Source organism: Mixophyes fleayi, chromosome 8, assembly GCF_038048845.1.
Source record: "Mixophyes fleayi isolate aMixFle1 chromosome 8, aMixFle1.hap1, whole genome shotgun sequence".
In the NCBI taxonomy this organism is placed as follows: Eukaryota; Metazoa; Chordata; class Amphibia; order Anura; family Limnodynastidae; genus Mixophyes; species Mixophyes fleayi.
In genome coordinates this window covers 68993070-69012989 of record NC_134409.1, presented here as the reverse complement: position 1 = coordinate 69012989, position 19920 = coordinate 68993070, and the positions used below count along the sequence as shown (strand labels likewise).

Here is a 19920-nt window from a genome sequence, read left to right as displayed (position 1 = left end):
GGATTCATTCACTCTTTTCATGGACTGCAAAGAGAAAAGAGGGGGCAAATGTTAAAAGGTGTCCCATGGTGAATGTGAAGAGGGCAAAATACAGAAAAAAAAAAAGACTCAGCCATCCCAGGATCCAGCAACAGTAAGTCCATCTTTCTTTTCCGCTCATTATGCGGCGCGGGCGGCAGCTGTCAGGTGAACCAATCAGGGCTCACCTCCAGGAGTTTTGGCATAGTGACGGGCCAATCAATTTAACCAGACCACTGTTTCCAATGAGTGTTATATATGTACCCCCAGAACTGGTACACTTTATGGTAAAATGTGAGTTTTATGCACAGACAAAAAAGTTCCAATAAAATAAAGGAATTATTAAATCCCCTGTAGTTGCTGATGTGCCTCACCACTGGAGAACTTTATGCATACTTGCAAACTCTCCTGGAATGTCCGGGAGACTCCCGAAATTCGGGTAGGTCTTCCGGACTTCCGGGAGAGCAGGCAAGTATCCCGCATACTGCAACTTACTTGTCAAAATGACATGATTCGCTGTGAATCGTTTCATTTTGGCCCCACCCCCGCGACAAAATGCCATTTTTGTCAAGGGGGTGGGGCCAAAATGACGCGATTCACAGCAAATCGTGTGATTTTGACAAGTAACCACGCCCCCTGCCTGAGGATCTCCCGGAATGAACTTTTCAAAGGTTGGCAAGTATGACTTTATGTTGGAGGAACAAAACAAATTACAGAGAAGAAATAAACTAAGCTTCACTGACTCACAATAGATAGAAATGTAACAAAAGTAGCAAGACACTTTGACAGTCCAAATTGCAGTAGGGGAAGAATATGAGACTACAGATATTTATAGTACATTTTAAACTTGAAAGTCAAGAAGAGAAAATTCTGGCAGTCCAAACATTAAATGATTTTAAACACCTCACGTCACATTCAAAAACATACAAAGGGCCAGTTATCAATATGCATTGCAAATGTAATTGTGTGATGTGTGTGAGTGCACCTGTATATAAAGAAAAGCACATGGATAGGCAGTGCCAAGATGGCAGCTTCCGTGGGAGGATCAGAGTAATACTTGCAGTATGTTGGCTGGTTGTATGAATGCCCCTAGTTATGCACCTACATTACATACTAAACTGTGATATGGGATTATTTTAATGAGATTCAAGGGGTGGATAAGTGCATTTATGGAAGGCATTTCATGTCTAGTGGAGAGCTGCAGAAAATATTTTTTCCACAATACAGGGCTTGTTGGTGTGTCTCACCCTTCTTTAATAGCATACTTACCTACTTTCTAGAATCTTTTTCTGGGAGAGGGGCATGACTGGAGGGCGGGAGGGGGCGGCACGGCAAATTACATCATTATGACCCCCCCCCCCCCCCCCCCCGCGATGAAAATGCCGTTTTGTTGCGGGAGATGGGGCCAAAATGATGCAATTCACCGCAAATCGGGACATTTAGTGGTGGCTGTTGCGGAATCCGGGAGATTTTCCAGCGCTCCCGGGAGTCCGTGAAACTGACGGACATTCCGGGAGAGTTGGCAAGTATGTTTAATAGCCTCCCAGATATTCTGGGAGACTAGGCTATTATGGATAAAAACAAAAGTGACACAACAATGAGGCTAAACTAGGCAGTATTTTAAAAGTAAAACATGAAAAATGAAATGAATATAGGGGTGGTTGTAAAGTTGCAATAGGCTGAGCTTTGAAGTGACCACAATGCACATTTAAAGCTAGGTCTACAAATTCACAAATTGCCATGCACTGCGTTTTTCCAAAGGTGGTTCCAAAAATCAGATTATGGTTGTTCTTCTTGTTATACTTGAGGTGGTCCAGTATGTACGTTTGCGCAAAATGAAAACAGCAACAATCCTTAATATTTTGTGGTTTGTAAATCACACATTATATTTCTTCTTCTCATGCTTTTAGTACACAAATGTATCCGTTGACAAATATTACTCAAGCTTAAAACAGTTTATTATTTTTGTTTTTTTCACTATACACCAATGTTGTTGGCTCAGTCTTTTTAATCAAACCACTTAAGTAAAAGCAGTGAAATTCTACAGGCCCTTCTGTAATACACTTAGAAGCTTTGATGTGACTGTGACCATGTTTATTGCACTTGGTAAATAGAAATGTTATTAGAGGACTGCATGAAAAATAATATTTTGCATATTTGCATCATGATTTTATTGTAAAAGGCAAATGTGTGTTTTTTATAAATATTTGTATCTCCAGAGGTCACAAAAAACACATGCTTTACTAAAAAAACGGTTTGCTTGTTGTACAGTCAGAGCTGTGCAAGATCAACTGTGCACTTAAAAATTAGCAATATAGCTGTTCTAGTAAGGAGTTACAGCTGTGATGGGCAACAGGCGGCACTATGCAGTCCTGGGCTTCACCAGCTCCATCCGTGGTTTGATGTCAGATTTGTTTTGATAGCTTGTAACACTTGTTCGACAGAAAAATGCCTGTTGATATGGTATTACAGATAGGTGTCTCTTTGATTAAATATATTGTTTTAACTTATTACTAAGATTAAGGTTAATTTGCTGCCCTTTTGAAGGTTACGGGGGTGTCCCATGGTGCTCCTGAATTGTACCAGGTTGCTTATTACTGGGTTACAGAGTTTCGGTTTTAGGGCTCATTCACACATATATGCTTTTAATATGCTTTTTGCACATTAATGAAGCCCTTAAAATTGTTTAAAAATCTGACAAATAAGTATCAATGGTGTCATTCACACCATTGCTTTCTAAAATTGTGTTACCACGTGCTACCTGTACAATAATTGTATTGGTAAAAGAATCCCACCCGAAAAGCGCATGAAAAACATGTTAAAAACGCTTCACTAGTACAGGTATATGTGTTGCTTCAGATTGGGCCGCAGATAGGCAAGTTGAGATTCTTTTCTGTTTTGTTGCTGTGACCTGTAAACTATTGAGGCAATGGCAAGTCAGCATTGCAACATTTTGACCACTAAGTCTATGATACTGTCTATATTTATTACTTTTACTACTATAACATTTCATATGCCAACGGAAGCTTTTCAGGGAGAAAATGTTTAGCTCAACTGTCAGACAGCAGTCAAAATAAAATAATAAGCATGTGAAATATGCTTGGTTAACATAAATATGTTTAAAAATGACATACTATATAGTCTTGACAATATTTACTTCTGTATTTTTTTATTTAAAATTTAAACAAAAAATGTTTTCAGCTCACTTAGCAATCAATAAACAAGTTTGCTCTACGGGGATATTTAATGTTTATCCAGATGACTTCAAATGTTCCAAATTTACTTAGTAAGTAGTATACGTTTGATGTATACTCTTATTTGTCAGAATTTATACTTATAGAAGGTTGTTTAAAATTGGATTTCCATTTAATATCAAATATCTCAGCAATTCAACCAATGCAAAGGTTAATGAATGATGTCATCTTCATTCCAACAGCTGCAGTTTTATAACTTAAACATCTTAATTGTGTATACAAGTTTCAGTTTCTAACCATATTGATTAGCAACATTGATTGTTCTGATAATAATCTTACCCATTTCTCAGTAACTCTCCTGGAATTGCATTGTACCAAAGCTATACTTTAGGAATGCAAACAGCACCTCATAAATGGGTTTAACTGACAGAAGAGCCATTAACTGAGCATCTGTTTTTACTTCTGTTTGGCCACAGGCACTATGAAACAATTATGGCAAATGCCATTTGTTTGAGTTAATTCAAATAAATATACTGTATAAAATGTTTGTACACCTCCAAAAAATGCACACATTAAATAATTCGCTGCTTAGAGTTTCAAAAGTCCTGTTAACCCCATGCGTAGTCTTTGAAGTAAATTGAAGCTTTATAATCTCTTGTTTTCTTGCACTCATTCTTTAAACATCATTCAGTCCTACTTAGGAGGAATAACTATTGCAGGTTGTCCCCTTTTCGGTCTCCACATTAGCACCTGTGCATCATTAGCATTAGGTTTTACCAGTGAATTGGGTGGGATTGGCTCCATGCGACTTAAAATCCTTGGCTGCTCCTGCTGAGTCCTACCCACCAATCTGGCCCGCTTACCCAACATTTGCAATGGATCCACCTCAATATCTACCCTCATCCTCCATTTTATTGTTTGAAGAATTATCTTCTCCTTGGTGTTTGAATTCATAGCTACCAACCAGGTTGTAAAACTTTGGTCTCTTTTGATTCTGGTGAGCAACGGTACATTGCTTTCACTCACAGGCACTGCCCACGTCACACTGGGGTAAAAGTTGTCATTCATGCTGACGGAGAACCTGGAAATTTTGTTAGTAGGACCCATAAGGGTCACAGTTTCAGTGGTATTCCCATACCAAGGGTAGCTTACACCGTCTGAATCACTGATGGCTTTTACCCGTCCTTCTCTCAAATCAGGGAGCTCCCAGCTTGACCTAGGGAGAAATAGAAATATCTTGTCAGGTGAGAAAAATATTACATACACTTAATCACATTTCAATAAACCTGCATATCATTCTGCAATCATAATCCCCAATCCAATTCCATCTGTTGCTTTTTCAATCCTAAACAATACTTACATGTTTTGCAAGTCATGTCTTCAAACAGAGGCAGGGGCTTGCAATTATTGACACCTAAATACTTGACACCTAAATACTTGACACCTAAACCTTTTTTTCTTTGTAAAATGTATGCAGTAGTGTTTTTTGCTTAATGTATATTTTAATGTGAACTATAGCCAGGCATCTCCATATGAATATATATACAGTGCTCAAAATGGAGAGTTGGAAGTGACAGTATGGAAATGTAAATGAATGGAATCTGATCTGATAGTTTTACAATGTAAGCTGTAGGAGAGACGACGGTATGGCATACAACTGTAAGTATACAACAGCCAACAAAAAAATAAATATATATATATATATATATATATATATATATATATATATATAGATACAGTGACATTAGCGCTGGGAAGGTGACTAAAGGCAGATATGTACTTCACAGGCTTCTGTCTTGGATGTTTTAAAACACCATGGAGATTGTTGTGTTTGGGAAAACCTTCTCAAAGTTTCTTTTCAGCTTTAAGAAATGCTGGCAACAGTCCCCGGGACATAAATGGAGAGAGAAGCGTCAGCCTCATTTATAAGGTCCATTTCAGGTTTTTCAACCAGCTAGCTCTAGTAATCAGGAGTTGCACCTGAACGATGCTGATAAAAAAGCTCTCTCATTACCTGGGGAGGAGGTCAGATGAATATATTTGCAGTGTGCCTTGCGCACACTGTGTAGTTATCAAAAACAATGGGTTTCCCCTATGACCCTGACAGCTCAAGAGAGAGCATTTAATCTACAGCACCCTTTATGAATATGGGACAGCATAGTTAAGACCACACAGCAAGAGGCATAAAAATGTAAGCCCGAAAGCAAGCTCTCCGCGCTGACAACTATGCAATCACTATGTTCTACTGCTTGATAACAGGCTTGTCGCACATTATTCAACTTAATTTTTGCACAGTTTATGAGGTCATTGATTCAATATAGCAATACATGTTTTAAAATAAAATACATCAGATTGATAAGTAAGATTTTCCTTATACATCTACTAATTCATGTAATAAAATATCAATGTAAATATAACACAACACCATTACAGTCCTGGGGGTAAATGTATCAATGTCCGGATTCTTCAACTCCGGTGAGATCGGCGTCTTCAGCGCTCAAATTTAAAGCGGCGCTGCCTTGTAAAGTGAAGTTTCCCTTTACAAGGCAGCGCTGCTTTAAATTTAAGCGCTAAAGACGCCGATCTCGCCGGAGTTGAAGAATCTGGACGTTGATACATTTACCCCCTCATCTATTTATGCAAATTGTAAGTTACCATTTTCATATTGCTAACTCTAATACAGAAACTGAGAATTACATCAACAAAGTACAGGAAAAAAAGTGCAGTAAAGCAGTTAATATATTACAATATTAAAAACAGGCAACATTTCAAGAAACACAAGAAGACATTTACTATAAGCATTTGTTGCAACATTTGTTACACTTTTCCTAAGGCATATATGCTAGGCAGAGCTGCCATCGGAATGGGATTGTCATCACAAAACATTAGTAATAATGGAGTAGGAGGAAAGGGAAAGAGAAGTTAGGCATTTTACATAAATATATACTTTTGTTTGATGTTAACCAGCAATCATAAATTACAACCTGAAAACAAACATACCCAGACCCACTGCAACAGTGTGTCACTTCATGTGCAAAGTACATGTGATTTGACATTATGCTGTCTCACATTTATAATAGACATGTACATTATGGTAGACTCTTGTCTGTTATCTCTGCATCTTTACCTACACAAACACAGTATACACAAAGTTAGGCAAATATGTAGAAACAACGGTTTTTGCATTCATTTTCTTTTTGAACAAAGTACAGTAATATGAATTTATATTAATATACACATAAATACAGAAGGATGGCTATTTGCACAAGAACATACTAATTTGTTTATGCTAGAGTAAGATCAAATGAGGCCTTATTCAAGCCCACAGGTTTGGGACCACCTTTTCTAATCTCAAAATTGCTTATATTAAATTTAAATGACACTCATGCTTATATCAGCAGTACTCTGGACCAGCAATACCCCACATTAATTATACTAGGATATTGTGCATATAAATTATACAAACATTGCCCTCATAATGGTTGAGCCAGCATTGTCCCCATATCATGTATACTGTAGTATTGCCCCAATATGGTTATAAAATCAGTTCTCCGTTTGGCTATAACTGTAATTTTCCCATATTGATTATATCGAGTATACCAGTATGGTCCCCATATTGATTATACAAACAGTTTCTCCAATGTTGATTATATAAGCATTGTTCCCCTTATTATTTATATCAGATAACCCCAATTATCAGTTCTACTACTCTTTTGAGGGGATAATCCAGTTGCTTTAACAGACAGCTACACTATAGGAGGGATGTAGCCATTAAGCACCATCAGCAGAGCCAGGTGAGGCCCCATTGTGTAGTGAAGGGGCACAGGAGTCTCATGGTACAAGCAGAAAATGAATGGGCAAAAATGAGCTATATTTATAAAAACTGCACTGACAGGTTTTTATAACTTTACATTGGTAACTTTTGTTTATCCTATGCAAACAAGTGTCTTATTAGCACTATTTTTTGCTGCAAGTGCTACCTCATATTCAAGTTACCCCATCCCCTTTGTACACTGTCATAAGGGGAGCAGAAAATTAACATTTCCTTTGTACTTTGCATAAGGAGCCATAGTATTCCAGTCTTATAAATGTCCAAAAAAGGTGCTTGGGGTCTATCAATGCCACATCAGGAAGCCCAGAGCCATGATGCACAACTGACGGGGTGTAGGCTGCATAAGTTGGCATGGCTCATGTCCAGCACACATACTATGTAGCTTTGTTTGGGAAAGAAATTGGTCCTGTATATCAGCAGGACTGCAAGGTTGATGGAAAAATGAAAGCTTAAGTTGTAGCAGCACTCTAGCACCATAATAGCCCATCCCCAGCATTGCCCTCCTGCTGCCAGCACTTGGCTCCCACACAGCATGAACTAGACAAGAACCTAATTTGCCTTGTAGACAATCTGGCCCAGACATTTACATGATTACATACACGGGGATAGAGTATTAACTTTATCAATTTCACAACAGCTAATGACTGGCTCATTTTGTTGTTGCAATACTGGTATTGTACTTTGCTCATGAAAACATATATGTAAACACATCATCTCATCCGAGCACACTACACTTAGCAGTGACCATGATATTAAACACACAGAAGGAGGAAAGACACAAAAAATAAACATTACTATGGTGGCCATGAGCATCCTGTCTGTTCCCTCTGCCCTTAAATAGTCTCATTTGTTCCCAGACATACTCTTCTCTCTCCCTTTTCCCCTGAGACCCTCTCCTCTGGGATTCTGTCCCCTGAAACCCTGCAACCATTCCTGGCACTTTGTACTTGTTATTTGTATTCTGTCACCTTGCATTATCCTCTTTCTACTGGCACCCTGTCCCTTGACATCCTATCCTTTATCCCCTTGGACCTTCTCTCTGTACCCTTACATTATTCCATGGTACAATGTTCTCATACACTCTTCCCTGGCACCCTGTCCTCTTCTCTGGTACATTGTCTCTTGGCACCCTTCCTTCTCCTCTAGCACCCTTCTTTCTCCTCTAGCACCCTTCCTTCCCCTCTAGCACCCTTCCTTCTCCTCTTGCACCCGGTCTTCTCCTCTAGCACCCTACCTTCTCCTCTAGCACCCTTCCTTCTCCTCTAGCACCCGGTCTTCTCTCATCTTTCTTTCTCCTGGAGCCCTTTCCTCCATCCCCTGACACTCTCTTCTCTCCACTCCGAAGATGATGAGAAATTATATTTGTTTGTAACAAGACTTGTTTAAAATAAAATCAAGCTAACCACAAAAAAATTATATGTGACGTCAGTTATTTTAGAAATGAATCAAATCTCATAGTGCTTTTTATCAAATGCTTTTGTTCTTAATTAAATAATTGCTTAATCAATTTACCTAATTTTAGTTACCAGGTGTTACAAATCTAGTTGCACACGGTCTAGACATATAAGTTGAATACAAAACCCCATATTTAAAACAAAACAATGGAGATGCTTAGTACATAGGAGTGTTGTATTGTAATTCAAACCAAGTTGCAAGATGCATTCTTGGATACAGGTTACCTGTTTTCTACATAGTACAGAGCTACTATAAGTCCCAATGTGAGTATAACTGCAAAAACTGGAAGTCTACAGAATTGTATTTTTTATCTATAATAAAGTAACTTCCTACTTGATCTATTGCTGGCCATGATGATTACATCCAGCAATCCTGCATCCAGGAGTAAGGAACAAGTTACTCAAAGAGGCAAAGGTACTGCCAAAGTGCCCAGATTCTGTTTGAAGATGACATGTTAGCTAAAGAGATGAGGGACTGCCCAAAATCTGCATGATTAAGGACAATTGTAATTGTGTATATTTGCATTTTATCTACCGTGACATTCTTTGATGTTTGCTTTTGCTCCTATACATCCTTTATGATGCTAAGCAAGTAAGGCATAACTTGAAAGACTGTAATTGCATTACAAAGCAGGGGATAGGCAGAATCAACTACTACTGTCAAAGTGCAAGGTCAAAACGGATCTGTTTTTGAAGGTTATGTATATCATGTGGCATGATTTTGATGTTGTCTATTTTACAGGTAATTTCCTTATGTACATTAAAAATGTTTACTTTGATAAAGAGTAAGCCTTCATTTAGAAATATTTAATGTAATTTGACCTTGTGGATTTAAAAAAATATGTAATTTGAGTTTCTTAATTTTAAAATGTACAGTAAGTAACACAGTATTACATTATAGACGATTGTATTCCCTAAACAGATTGGCTTATTGTTACTTTTTTGACTCTTTTGGAGAGAGAGAAAGCAACAAAAAGAGATGTTTGTACAGTTGAATGGTAGCTATTATGAATGCAGAGCAGTGTAACTACTCTGCGATACAAAAATGCATCTGATATTGCATTTCAATGAGATTTATTTTGACACATTTGCGATCCACTGTTTTACACCTTATTAGAGGAAACCCAAGAGTACATGTAAATATCATGCTTTTATTGCATAATACAAACTAATAAGAACAGGTGATTACTGGAAGGTGGTTTAATCTTCTCACCTACAAAAGCTGTGATGTGTTAATAACGCCCTTGTCTGTAGATTGATGTCTGTGCTGTCATATCTTTTCCTGTCTGTATCCAGTAAACAGGACCCCCTCCTTGTCATCTAATCAAGTGTTGGATCAACTCTGAATTCTCCACTGCTATTTATACATGCAGGCATATCCACCTGCACATAATTGTACTCAATTAGCACAGTGAGAATTATATATCACAGCATGAAAAGACGTAGAGTATTTTAACTTCTAGTCTTCCGGTTGAATGCTATGCAAGAGTCTGTTGTACAAAACAGTTTAAGCTGTTTTCCAGCAAGCTTTGTCACCTCTAGAGATGAGTGAAGCCATTTGTCAGGTTTTGTAAATTCATCACATTTGGGTCATTTCAGGACACTTGAATAAACTTTCAACAGAAAACGCAGAAAGTTTGCACGCAGGGGATTCAATACATAAGAAAGCTAACATTTATCTTTTAACATTTCATTTTGAACAGCTCCATAAAATACTCAAAAACTATCAACTGATTTATACTATGAATAACTTTTTCTATCTTCACAAAGTTTTTTTTGTTTGGACCAGTGAAAACAGAACTATTGGTCAAAAATTGTGAATAGTTCCACAAAATCATAAATTGGAGATTTACTGAGTTGCTGTGCTTACTGTTTACTGTACTGTGTTGTCTCCCATTGTATTGTAATTTGTTTGTCTCTGTACGGCGCTGCGGACGCCTTGTAGCGCCTTATAAATAAAAATTAATAAATAATAATAATAATTTATTCATAAATAATTACCTCCTTCAAGGCCTAACTGAAAGCTCAACTCCTGAAAGAAGTTCCCTACTATTTATTGCACTGGTAGGCAACAGGTGACCCTTGGCCTGCTGCTTCTGATATCACTTGTGAATGTGAGCATCTGGCTTCCTTGTCATGCAACGTCCTCTACACACTGCAGGGAGGTCGCGCAGCACAGGCATCAGAAAAGAGGGAGGAGTCAGTGCATTCGGTACTACATTCTCTCCTATCTTTCTTTGCAGGCTTGGCTGTACACGTGTAGGGAGGTATGAGGGAAGATGTGTGAGGGGAGATGTGCAGAGTTCAGTGTGGAGCTGTGCAGAGATCTGTGTGGAAATTTGAGTTGCATGGGGGCATGTGGGGAGGTCTAAGTGGCATCTTGGGTAATTTTGGAATACATGTGGAGTTTGAGAGCATATGGTGATAATTTGGAGCAAGTGGCAGATCTGAGGGGCATGTGGGGGAATTTTGGAGCATGTGGGTACATTTTGGGATCAGTGCTGTGAGGTGCCCAAGTTTATTTGAAATAAAGTGTAATGTACAGTCCTTTTGCAGGTTGAAGGGCTGCACATGTGACCCTTGAAGCATATTGGGCTGCCCATCAGTGTATCTGCATGTTTTAATATTCGTCTATTTACAATGTCTTTGGAGAAACTCCTTGCTGCAATTCCATTATATGGTGCATTTGTCCATTGTGTGTATCTTGTAAATGTATAAAGCAATGGTTATATAGTATAAAAATACATAAATTAGATACAAATAAAAAACATTAATGCAGTAAATTGGAACAGGTCGTCACATAACAGAGAATGTATTCCGTTTTAGGCTTTTGCATTTTCAGCTTATAACTTATTTATCTATGCCCCTTTGTCATTTCTTGAAGTGGATGTAAATTACTTGTGATGTGCAGGGCAATGCAGTCTTCATTATATTTTCATTTTTGTACTATGCTTCCTTCCTGTCCTTACGCTTATAACACTGATAGGGAACACTTACACTGTCCCTTCTGCTCAACTGAAGGAAAGTAATTTACTTAGAGTAGTGCATGCTCTCCCCAGCTATTGAGGTCTGCTTGGAAATGAGGTGACATATAATGTGCTTATGATGGCTGCCCTCCTGTATTTACAGCACAATAATAGTGCCAGCATAGAATGTAAACCACGTAGTCTTCCGGGGAGTCGACACTGGTTTCTTAATATCTATATCATTCAGTGGCAATATAAAGAAATATATAATAAAAAAAGGTAATTTGATGACTCAACCGAAATAGGTCCATACCTATCAACATTTATCCAGGCAAAATCAGGGCAAAATAAAACCTACTCTTAAACTGCCCAAACTACACTGACTTACTGCACCTTGTTACTGGCATCCCACACCCCTGTCAAGCCCATAATTTGCGATAGTCCAGTCAAAATCAAGGCTTTTAGGAGGTATGTATGCTATGTTTAATAGAAATTAGCATAAACACACACATGGACTGTTTAAGCATTTTAACTAAAATAGACACCCCCAAAATAACTTGTTTATCGCTTTGTTTGTGCCCTAAATCCATAGGGAATCTGACTTTTTCCTTCTTGATGTTGTCCAATTGTAATAAATAATAAAAACCCTATGAGAACAAGACATGCATCTAGCATAGCCTAATGTAGACCTATTTTCCCTAGGGAATTTCACTGTGTTTTGACTATGCTGGGGCTGCTTACACATTATGACAGGGGGAAAACACGCTAGGGGTTACCCTGTTATAGTATGGCCTGCCCAGCCTGGCATAGCATGGTGATGGTTACTGCTGTTGGAGAGTGAATGCACACACATTGTCCATTTCCTTTAACTGTAACCAGCATCCATGATATAACACTGGCACTAGTTACTTATATTGAAATAATTAAAGACTTGTTTTTTTACAAGGAAAGGTATGTGCTATAATATATATATGTATGTATGTATGTATGTATGTATGTATGTATGTATATATGTGTATGTGTATGTATATATGTGTATATATGTATATATATGTATATATATATATGTATATATATATATATATATATATATATATATATATATATATTTATATATATATATATATATAGTAACAAAAGGAGGCATTTAGCTGGCAATATGCAGAGAAAGCAGGGAAGTAGAGTAAAACATTTGTGCAGTAATGCACCTAGATTGAATGTAAAGACCTATGTATGAAAAGCAATAGTTTAAATTTGGTTTAACTTACATGACTTGAAATCCTTCCTCTCAGCAAACAGACAGGGTGTGTCTGTTTGAATTACAGAGCCAGTGATGGGCGTTTCCTTTTAAAGAGAAGGTGGGTGTGTCACCTGTCCATCAAGCTAAGGCTGGGGGGGGGGAGTATCAGGTATAAAAGCTTGTTTTATATCATTTGTGCACTGAGACCAACGCTGGGTTAGCTGGCTGGTCCTGAGAGAGAGCTGGACTATGTATAGCTAGTGTTTAGGGTCTCCAAGTATTGCTGTGAAATCTGTACGGTGTCAAAATATTTACCATCCTGACAATAAAACTACATAAAAATGAAGAAGTTGTTCGCGTGTGCTTCAGCAGTAGCCGGCTCTTGCCACAATATATATATGTGTAGATATGTATATGTATGTATATATGTACACATACTGTAACAAAAGGAGGCATTTATTTGACAAGATGCAGAGAAAGCATGCAAGCAAAGTAAAACAGTGGTGCAGTAATGCACCTAGATTGAAGATAAAACAGGTAATGACTTATGTATGACAAACAATAGTTTAAGTTTGGTTAACTCACATGGTTTGAAAGCTCCTTCCTCTCAGCAAACAGACAGGGTATGTCTGTTAGTGTAAACAGAACCGCTGATGGGAGTTTCCTCTTAAAGGGAAGGTGGGTGTGTCACCTGCCCATCAAGCTAAGGCGGGGGGGAGGAGTATCATGTATTAAAGCTTGTGTAAGGAATTACTTTGACATTTGCACCTCCGACCACTAGAGGTCTCTGTATTTGCAAACTTGCCCTTAGATTTGCCCTTATCCAAGATGGCCAGTTTGGAATCAAAGAGAAACCATCTTGGATCCTGTTTCCTGTTTGGGCCTATAAATGGCACTTCCTGGTTCAGACATATGCTTGAGTATTCTGCTTGCTCAGCTCCTGCTACCTGCTACTCTACCTTGCATCTGTGACTACCTGCTTGTGTACCGACCCGGCTAACGTGAGACTACCCGCTTGTGTACCGACCCGGCAAACGTCTGACTACTCTCTGGATATCTACTCGGCTAATGGGCTTCAGGTAATACCACCAGTATCGTTACAGCTTGTTTGTGTCATTTGTTCGCTGAGACCAACACTGGGGAAGCTGGCTGGTCCTTAGAGAGCTGGTCTATGTCTAGCTAGCGTGTAGGGTCTCCATAATTGCTGTGAAATTCATATGGTGTCAAATACATTTTTCCATCCTGACAATAAAGCTGCATAAAAAGAAGAAGTTGTTCGTATGTGCTTCAGCAGTAGCGGGCTCTTGCCACAATATATATATATATATATATATATATATATATATATATATATATATAATGTGTATATATATATTAGAGATGGGCGGGCTCGGTTCCCCGAGAACCAAACCCACCCGAACTTTGCCTATCCGAGTACCGAGCCGAGCAGGCTCGGTACTCTCCCGCCCGCTCGGATTCCAAATCAAGGCCGAATGTCATCATGACGTCGTCGGGGCTCGGTTCTCGCGATAATTGAAATCCATAAATACCCGCCTCCACAGCAATCCATTGCCATTTGACAGAGGGACAGAGCAGGCTGTAGTCACAGGCTGATTAAAGCAGGGACAGAGAATATACCTTATTCTTCATCCAATTCTGATAACAATTCTGATAATAATTGATAGAGAAGAGAGGATAGAGGAGTCTTTTTTTCTTTTTTCAATATTTGGCACTCCAAGTGCTTTGGGGTGTCCAACATTCTTTTGCATTAATATGTCTGGCTGTCAAAAGTTCTGTTTGTCAGCAGTCTCAAAAAATAATATTTAGCACTCCCAAGTGCTTTTGGGGTGTCCCCCATTATTTTGCATTAATATTTCTGGCTGTCAAAAGCACTATTTTTCAGCAGTCTAAAAAAATAGTATTTAGCACTCCAAGTGCTTTTGGTGTGTCCACAATTCTTTTGCATTAATTTTTCTGGCTGTCAAAAGTACTATTCTTCAGCAGTATCTAAAACAATTTGTAGCACTACAAGTGCTTTGGGCTCATAATGGATTCAAAGAAGTCCACATATGAGCAGAATGAGCAACCAGGTTCTGTCACCAGTCCCAATGGTAGTGTTCCCAGTACGTCATCTGGGAAAGGCGATGTCAAACTACACAGTCTTTTGAAATCAGTCAAAAAAACACACACCCAAAAAAAAATTACTGTGTTGAAGCGAAAAAGAAGTGTAACTTAGGAAAAGTTTAGTGCCAATAAAAAAGAAATTGCCAACATGCCATTCTACACACGCAGTGGCAAAGAGAGAATGAGGCCTTCACCTTTCTCTATTAGTGGCAGATCCAAAAATGTTACCGAGCCCACAACTACTGTTACGCGTCGAGCTGAAAGATAACAGTAAGGCATTACTCTGAATCAGAAATGCCACCAATCACTGTGGAGAGTCCATCCAACAGTGGGATGTCTAATCGTGAGCATTCTGTTAGTGTACCCATAAAGAGGGGCCCTTTCAGCAGTTCTGCTGATGTGTGCCTGAACAGCCCGAGTGTAGCCGGTGATACACAAATTGAGGATGCCACTTTGGAATTAGAAGAGGGGAGATTTGTGTAGGCGACGAGGGAGCTAATGATGATGTTGATGATTATGATGCAGACAGATACCAAATTGCCTTTCTCAATTTCTATTTATATTCTAGATTATATAACAGCTAAATAGTTTTCTATTTTACTCCTAGTGGAGAGGGGATCTGATGCAGACAGATACCAAACTGCCTTTGTACATTTCTTTGTATATTCTAATTCTACAGTCTTTGCAGGCTGCTTTTGTTCTATTTTACTACAAGTGGATGGGGGGGGCTGATGCAGACAGATACCAAACTGCCTTGGTCCATTTATTTTTAATTTCTAATTCTACAGCCTATGCAGGCTGCTTTTGTTCTATTATACTACAAGTGGAGGGTGGGGGGGGGGGGGGGGGGGGGCATAGATAGCCACCAAACTGCCTTGGTCCATTTATTTTTACTTTCTAATTCTACAGTCTATAACGGCTGCTTTTTTTCTATTCAACTACAAGTGGAGGGTGTAATATACACTCAAAGACGATGGCTGCATTGCCAATAGGCTAAGATGAAGAGGAAGACAACCAGGTTTGTGTGCAGAATTAAGGACGGCCTACCAGGGATTAAACTGTTTTCTTCCTAATTTATTAGCTTTAGAATTACCTTACTTATCCAAGAAACAGGTGGAGCACTAAATTTGGTTATTTTATGCCCAAAACATTGATTTTTATACAGAATTGCAAAACAAAACCAAAGAAAACCAAAACATGCAAGGGTGGTTTGGCAAAACCAAAACACGACGGTAATCCAGATCCAAAACCAAAACCAAAACACGGGGGTCAGTGAGCATCTCTAATATATATATATATATATATATATATATATATATATATATACATACATATATATATATATATATATATATATATATATATATATATATATATATATATATATATATATATATGTGTGTGTGTGTGTGTATATATGAATATATATATATATATATATATATATATATATATATATATATATATATATATATATATGTGTGTGTATATATTATAGAGAGACATTGTACAGAAGAGATAGGCACTGGTATAAAAGCACTGTGACTTCAAGAAAATCATTGTCGTTGTACATCTCCCCGTAAATGCACTTTGCAATGCTGAAGATGATCTTTTTGTTTTACAAAGTACCTATTGACCCATTTTGTACAGATTGGATACAGGTCTCCAGTGAATTTGATTCCAATCGACCCTTCTATCAAAAATGCCATGGTACAAAACGTTAAAATAGACACAAACAGTTTTGTTTTAAAACAATATCCTGGATTATACAAAGCAGAGTGCATACATCTGATAATGCAGGCTGAAAGATGAAAGCTACGGCTTTAAAATCAGAGCCAGCATTCTTCAATTTTACATGTACCTTGGTCATCCAGCATGAAATACATCAGTCTAAATATTCAGTATAACAGGATATAATCTGCTATTAATAACTATAAATATGCAATCACATGGGCTTTTCTGCAAAATAGTGTATATTATTTCCTGAGTCTTTATAAAAAATAAAGTAAACAAAAAAATGTAACTTACAAAATGAGTATGCAACAGTTTTATAGTGCGGTAATAGGAGCGTAAATATCCTCCAATATCATAGCAATAACCTGCTTAGCGCTTTCACCGCCACAGGAATATGTAGATTTTGCACCTTTAGGTCATCAAAATTCATATTAATTGCCTGTACTGGTTACAGCAGCTATTGCATTTTAATTAAGTTAATCTTATCACATCCTATTTATGTATTTATTTGTGGACAATAAATAGGGATTTGCTTTGGTAGTACAGTGAAAAAATATATTTATTATTAATTATTATGCATGGACAATTCTGCAAGGGTGCACATTTCACCTTGCAGGAGGGTAATCTCAACCTTCTATATTAGGAAAGATGAGCAGATATAAGAAAAAGAGCTGTTAGTACAACCTACAACAAACAACTAACTTAATTGAAGGGATAGTCCCAATTTGAGGGCTCTTGTGGATCAGAAAGTTGTGAGGTATTTCCCGTTAATTTCTGCTCTGTATAACAGTGTAGTGGTGAACGCGTGCAGCACGCACCTGTCACTGATGCACACGCCAATTAATGGGAATTTGGAGGTGAAGCGGCAGCATTGCTCTTCAGAAACGCTAGCTGTGCCCCCAGTGGTGTGGCCACATAATGGTTTGACCACACCCCCTCTATCATCTGTCCTAGAGCAGTAAAGTTGGGAGGTGTGGTCTACGTTCATGAGCTACAATAAAGTTTATATGTAAATGTCTCTATTGCATACCCCCAATGTTTAAAATGTTCAAATTGAGACATGGACACATCTCCCCCCAAAAAGTGAGCATGATCACATCATTCTAGGGGCATATCCATGTAATAGTGGGCATGGTCACACCACCTGGGGCGTGCCTAGCACTTCTGGGGTGCTGAGCCATTGTCTATCACACTCCTCTAAAAATATCCTTGAATTGCCACATGCACCACTCACCATGGAGACATTCCTCCAAGCTTTCTGTGAATTGAAAAAAACATGCTGCCTGCAGGATGGCAGTACAATTCTGAATTGAGAGGACAGTTGGGACGTCTGCTATTTATTTATTTATTTATTTAATCCATATGGATATTTGTGTCATAGCAAAATAATTGGTGACAAAGACAGGGTAGTTAAATGCAAAAAGTGGCTCTGTGCTGTCCATTGGCAGAATCTTTACATTGAAGAATAAATTGTATACAGTGGTTTATTCAGAGCATGGACAAGAAAATTTAAAAAAGAAATATAATCTCTCAGGGGTCTGTAGCAGATCTGCAGCATATGTTCTAGAGGCTAACCCACAATGGCTAGTTTGAACTTTGACTTACCCAACCGCTTAATTGACAAATATGCTTCAACTAATATAGGCCCATAAAAAGCTTTTATAAAACACCTGCTAATTGAGTTTCTGGTGAACTACAGAACTACAATCTTTGAGTTCTGCTTTTGTGCCATGCTGCACTATATTTGTAAACTCCACATTTTGCTGAATGTATAGTCTATAAATAAAGCAGAGACAAGAGCAATGTCAATTCATTGTACTCTGTGGTACAGTTTGAATTCTGGGAGCGAAATAAAAATGATAGTGGGAATTCCATGTGGAAAACTTAAGGTCAAATTGCTCTATGAACAAAATATTGCAGCCAAATGTGAAATGAAATGAATATTCTGCTGACCAGTTTTAGAAATTTTGTCATCTCTTCTTGAACTGTTCATTGACAGAGCAATCTATGAATTACTTTAAGCACATATCTCATGTTTAAATGATTCATACAGTACTAGCCGTTTCCATTCTGCTTGAAAGGGAGGTTCCACAAAAATACTTTTCTCTTTCTTTCATATAAACTGAGTATTAGTAAAACAACCAGAGTGAATAGTGGGCCTTTTAGGAAAAAGAAAATAGTTTTTTACTTTTTCATCCCTATATTTTTTATGGGATCTTTAGACTGTAAGCTCACGTGCAGGGTCCTCTCCTAAAGAAACCTATAGAGATAATTATATAGATCAGTAGAACTAACCAACTGCCTAGCACTCTCTGATCATCAACAGTAACCCTTTTTCAATTCCAATGCAATCCATAAAGGTTGTGCAGAACCTGTTTTCATTAGGGTTAGACATTATTATTATTATTATTATTATTATTATTATTATTATTATTATTATTATATACCTGTACAAATGCTGTCTGAGATCCTTCTGTGTTCCACATCACCGCAGCATCTCTCCCAGATATGTTACAATTAATTGGGATGGTTAAAAGCAAGATGCTTATGTAAGTAGAAGTGGGTTTATTCTCTTTAGACCCAACAATGGTCCCAGCATTTCTTTATATTTGTCCCTGGATATTTTAGTCTGTTACAATAATTCTAAATGTTTTTGTGCCACCACTGTACTTTGCATGCAGCTTTGTTTTATTCCATATGCTTTGTAATATTAACATAGAAATGTATTTAGAAAATAATACACATATGTATATGCCCAATTCATGTCATATGATAATTAGATACAGACCACCTGTAGCAATATGTGTGTAAAAATTGTACTGACATTTTCACATTTATGCTTGGTAAGTGTACCAAAACATTAGTAAGCAGCCCATTTGTGAAAGCACAATCTTAGCCCAATCATGGCATTTAGGTCCTAACATTTTGCAGAGACAATTAAAATATAGTTTTATTCCAAATTTGTTAGGTGTGTTTAGTTGTTGGTAAGATGTCTAAAATTGATGACTACTGACTAATGTAAAGTGGTAGAAGGAATTGATGTACATACTATAAAGAAGAAACTCCATGTAGCTTTATTGTAGATCTATGGAAGATGTATAATGCACTCAATTTTTGCAGGAAAGTCAGTAGAATTGCGGCTTCAAGCAACACAGGGGGTTACTACCAGAGATGTCCCAAACCTTGTCTAAAGGTGGACAACTCCTTTACAGGATGGTTAAGCTGAACCCTTTACAACTACAGAAAATGTATATTTGTAAAGTGGTATGGAAAAATAATAATGGATTTATAAAGTTACAAAAACTTCCTTAAAATATTTTAGAAATAAAACATATATAATAGTGTGCATAGTAAACAA

General features: G+C 37.7%; 1 protein-coding gene across 2 annotated transcripts in view; it reads right to left on the bottom strand.

Moving 5' to 3' along the window:
• Positions 1-3650: 3650 nt before the first annotated feature.
• Positions 3651-19920, bottom strand: part of FAM78B (family with sequence similarity 78 member B) — a 63698-nt gene continuing 47428 nt past the window's right edge. For both annotated transcript variants that reach the window (XM_075182682.1, XM_075182683.1), the window contains exon 2: positions 3651-4428. In XM_075182682.1, the coding sequence (XP_075038783.1) occupies positions 3906-4428 (523 nt within the window). In that variant the 3' untranslated portion in view covers positions 3651-3905. The remainder of the gene's footprint in view (positions 4429-19920) is intronic.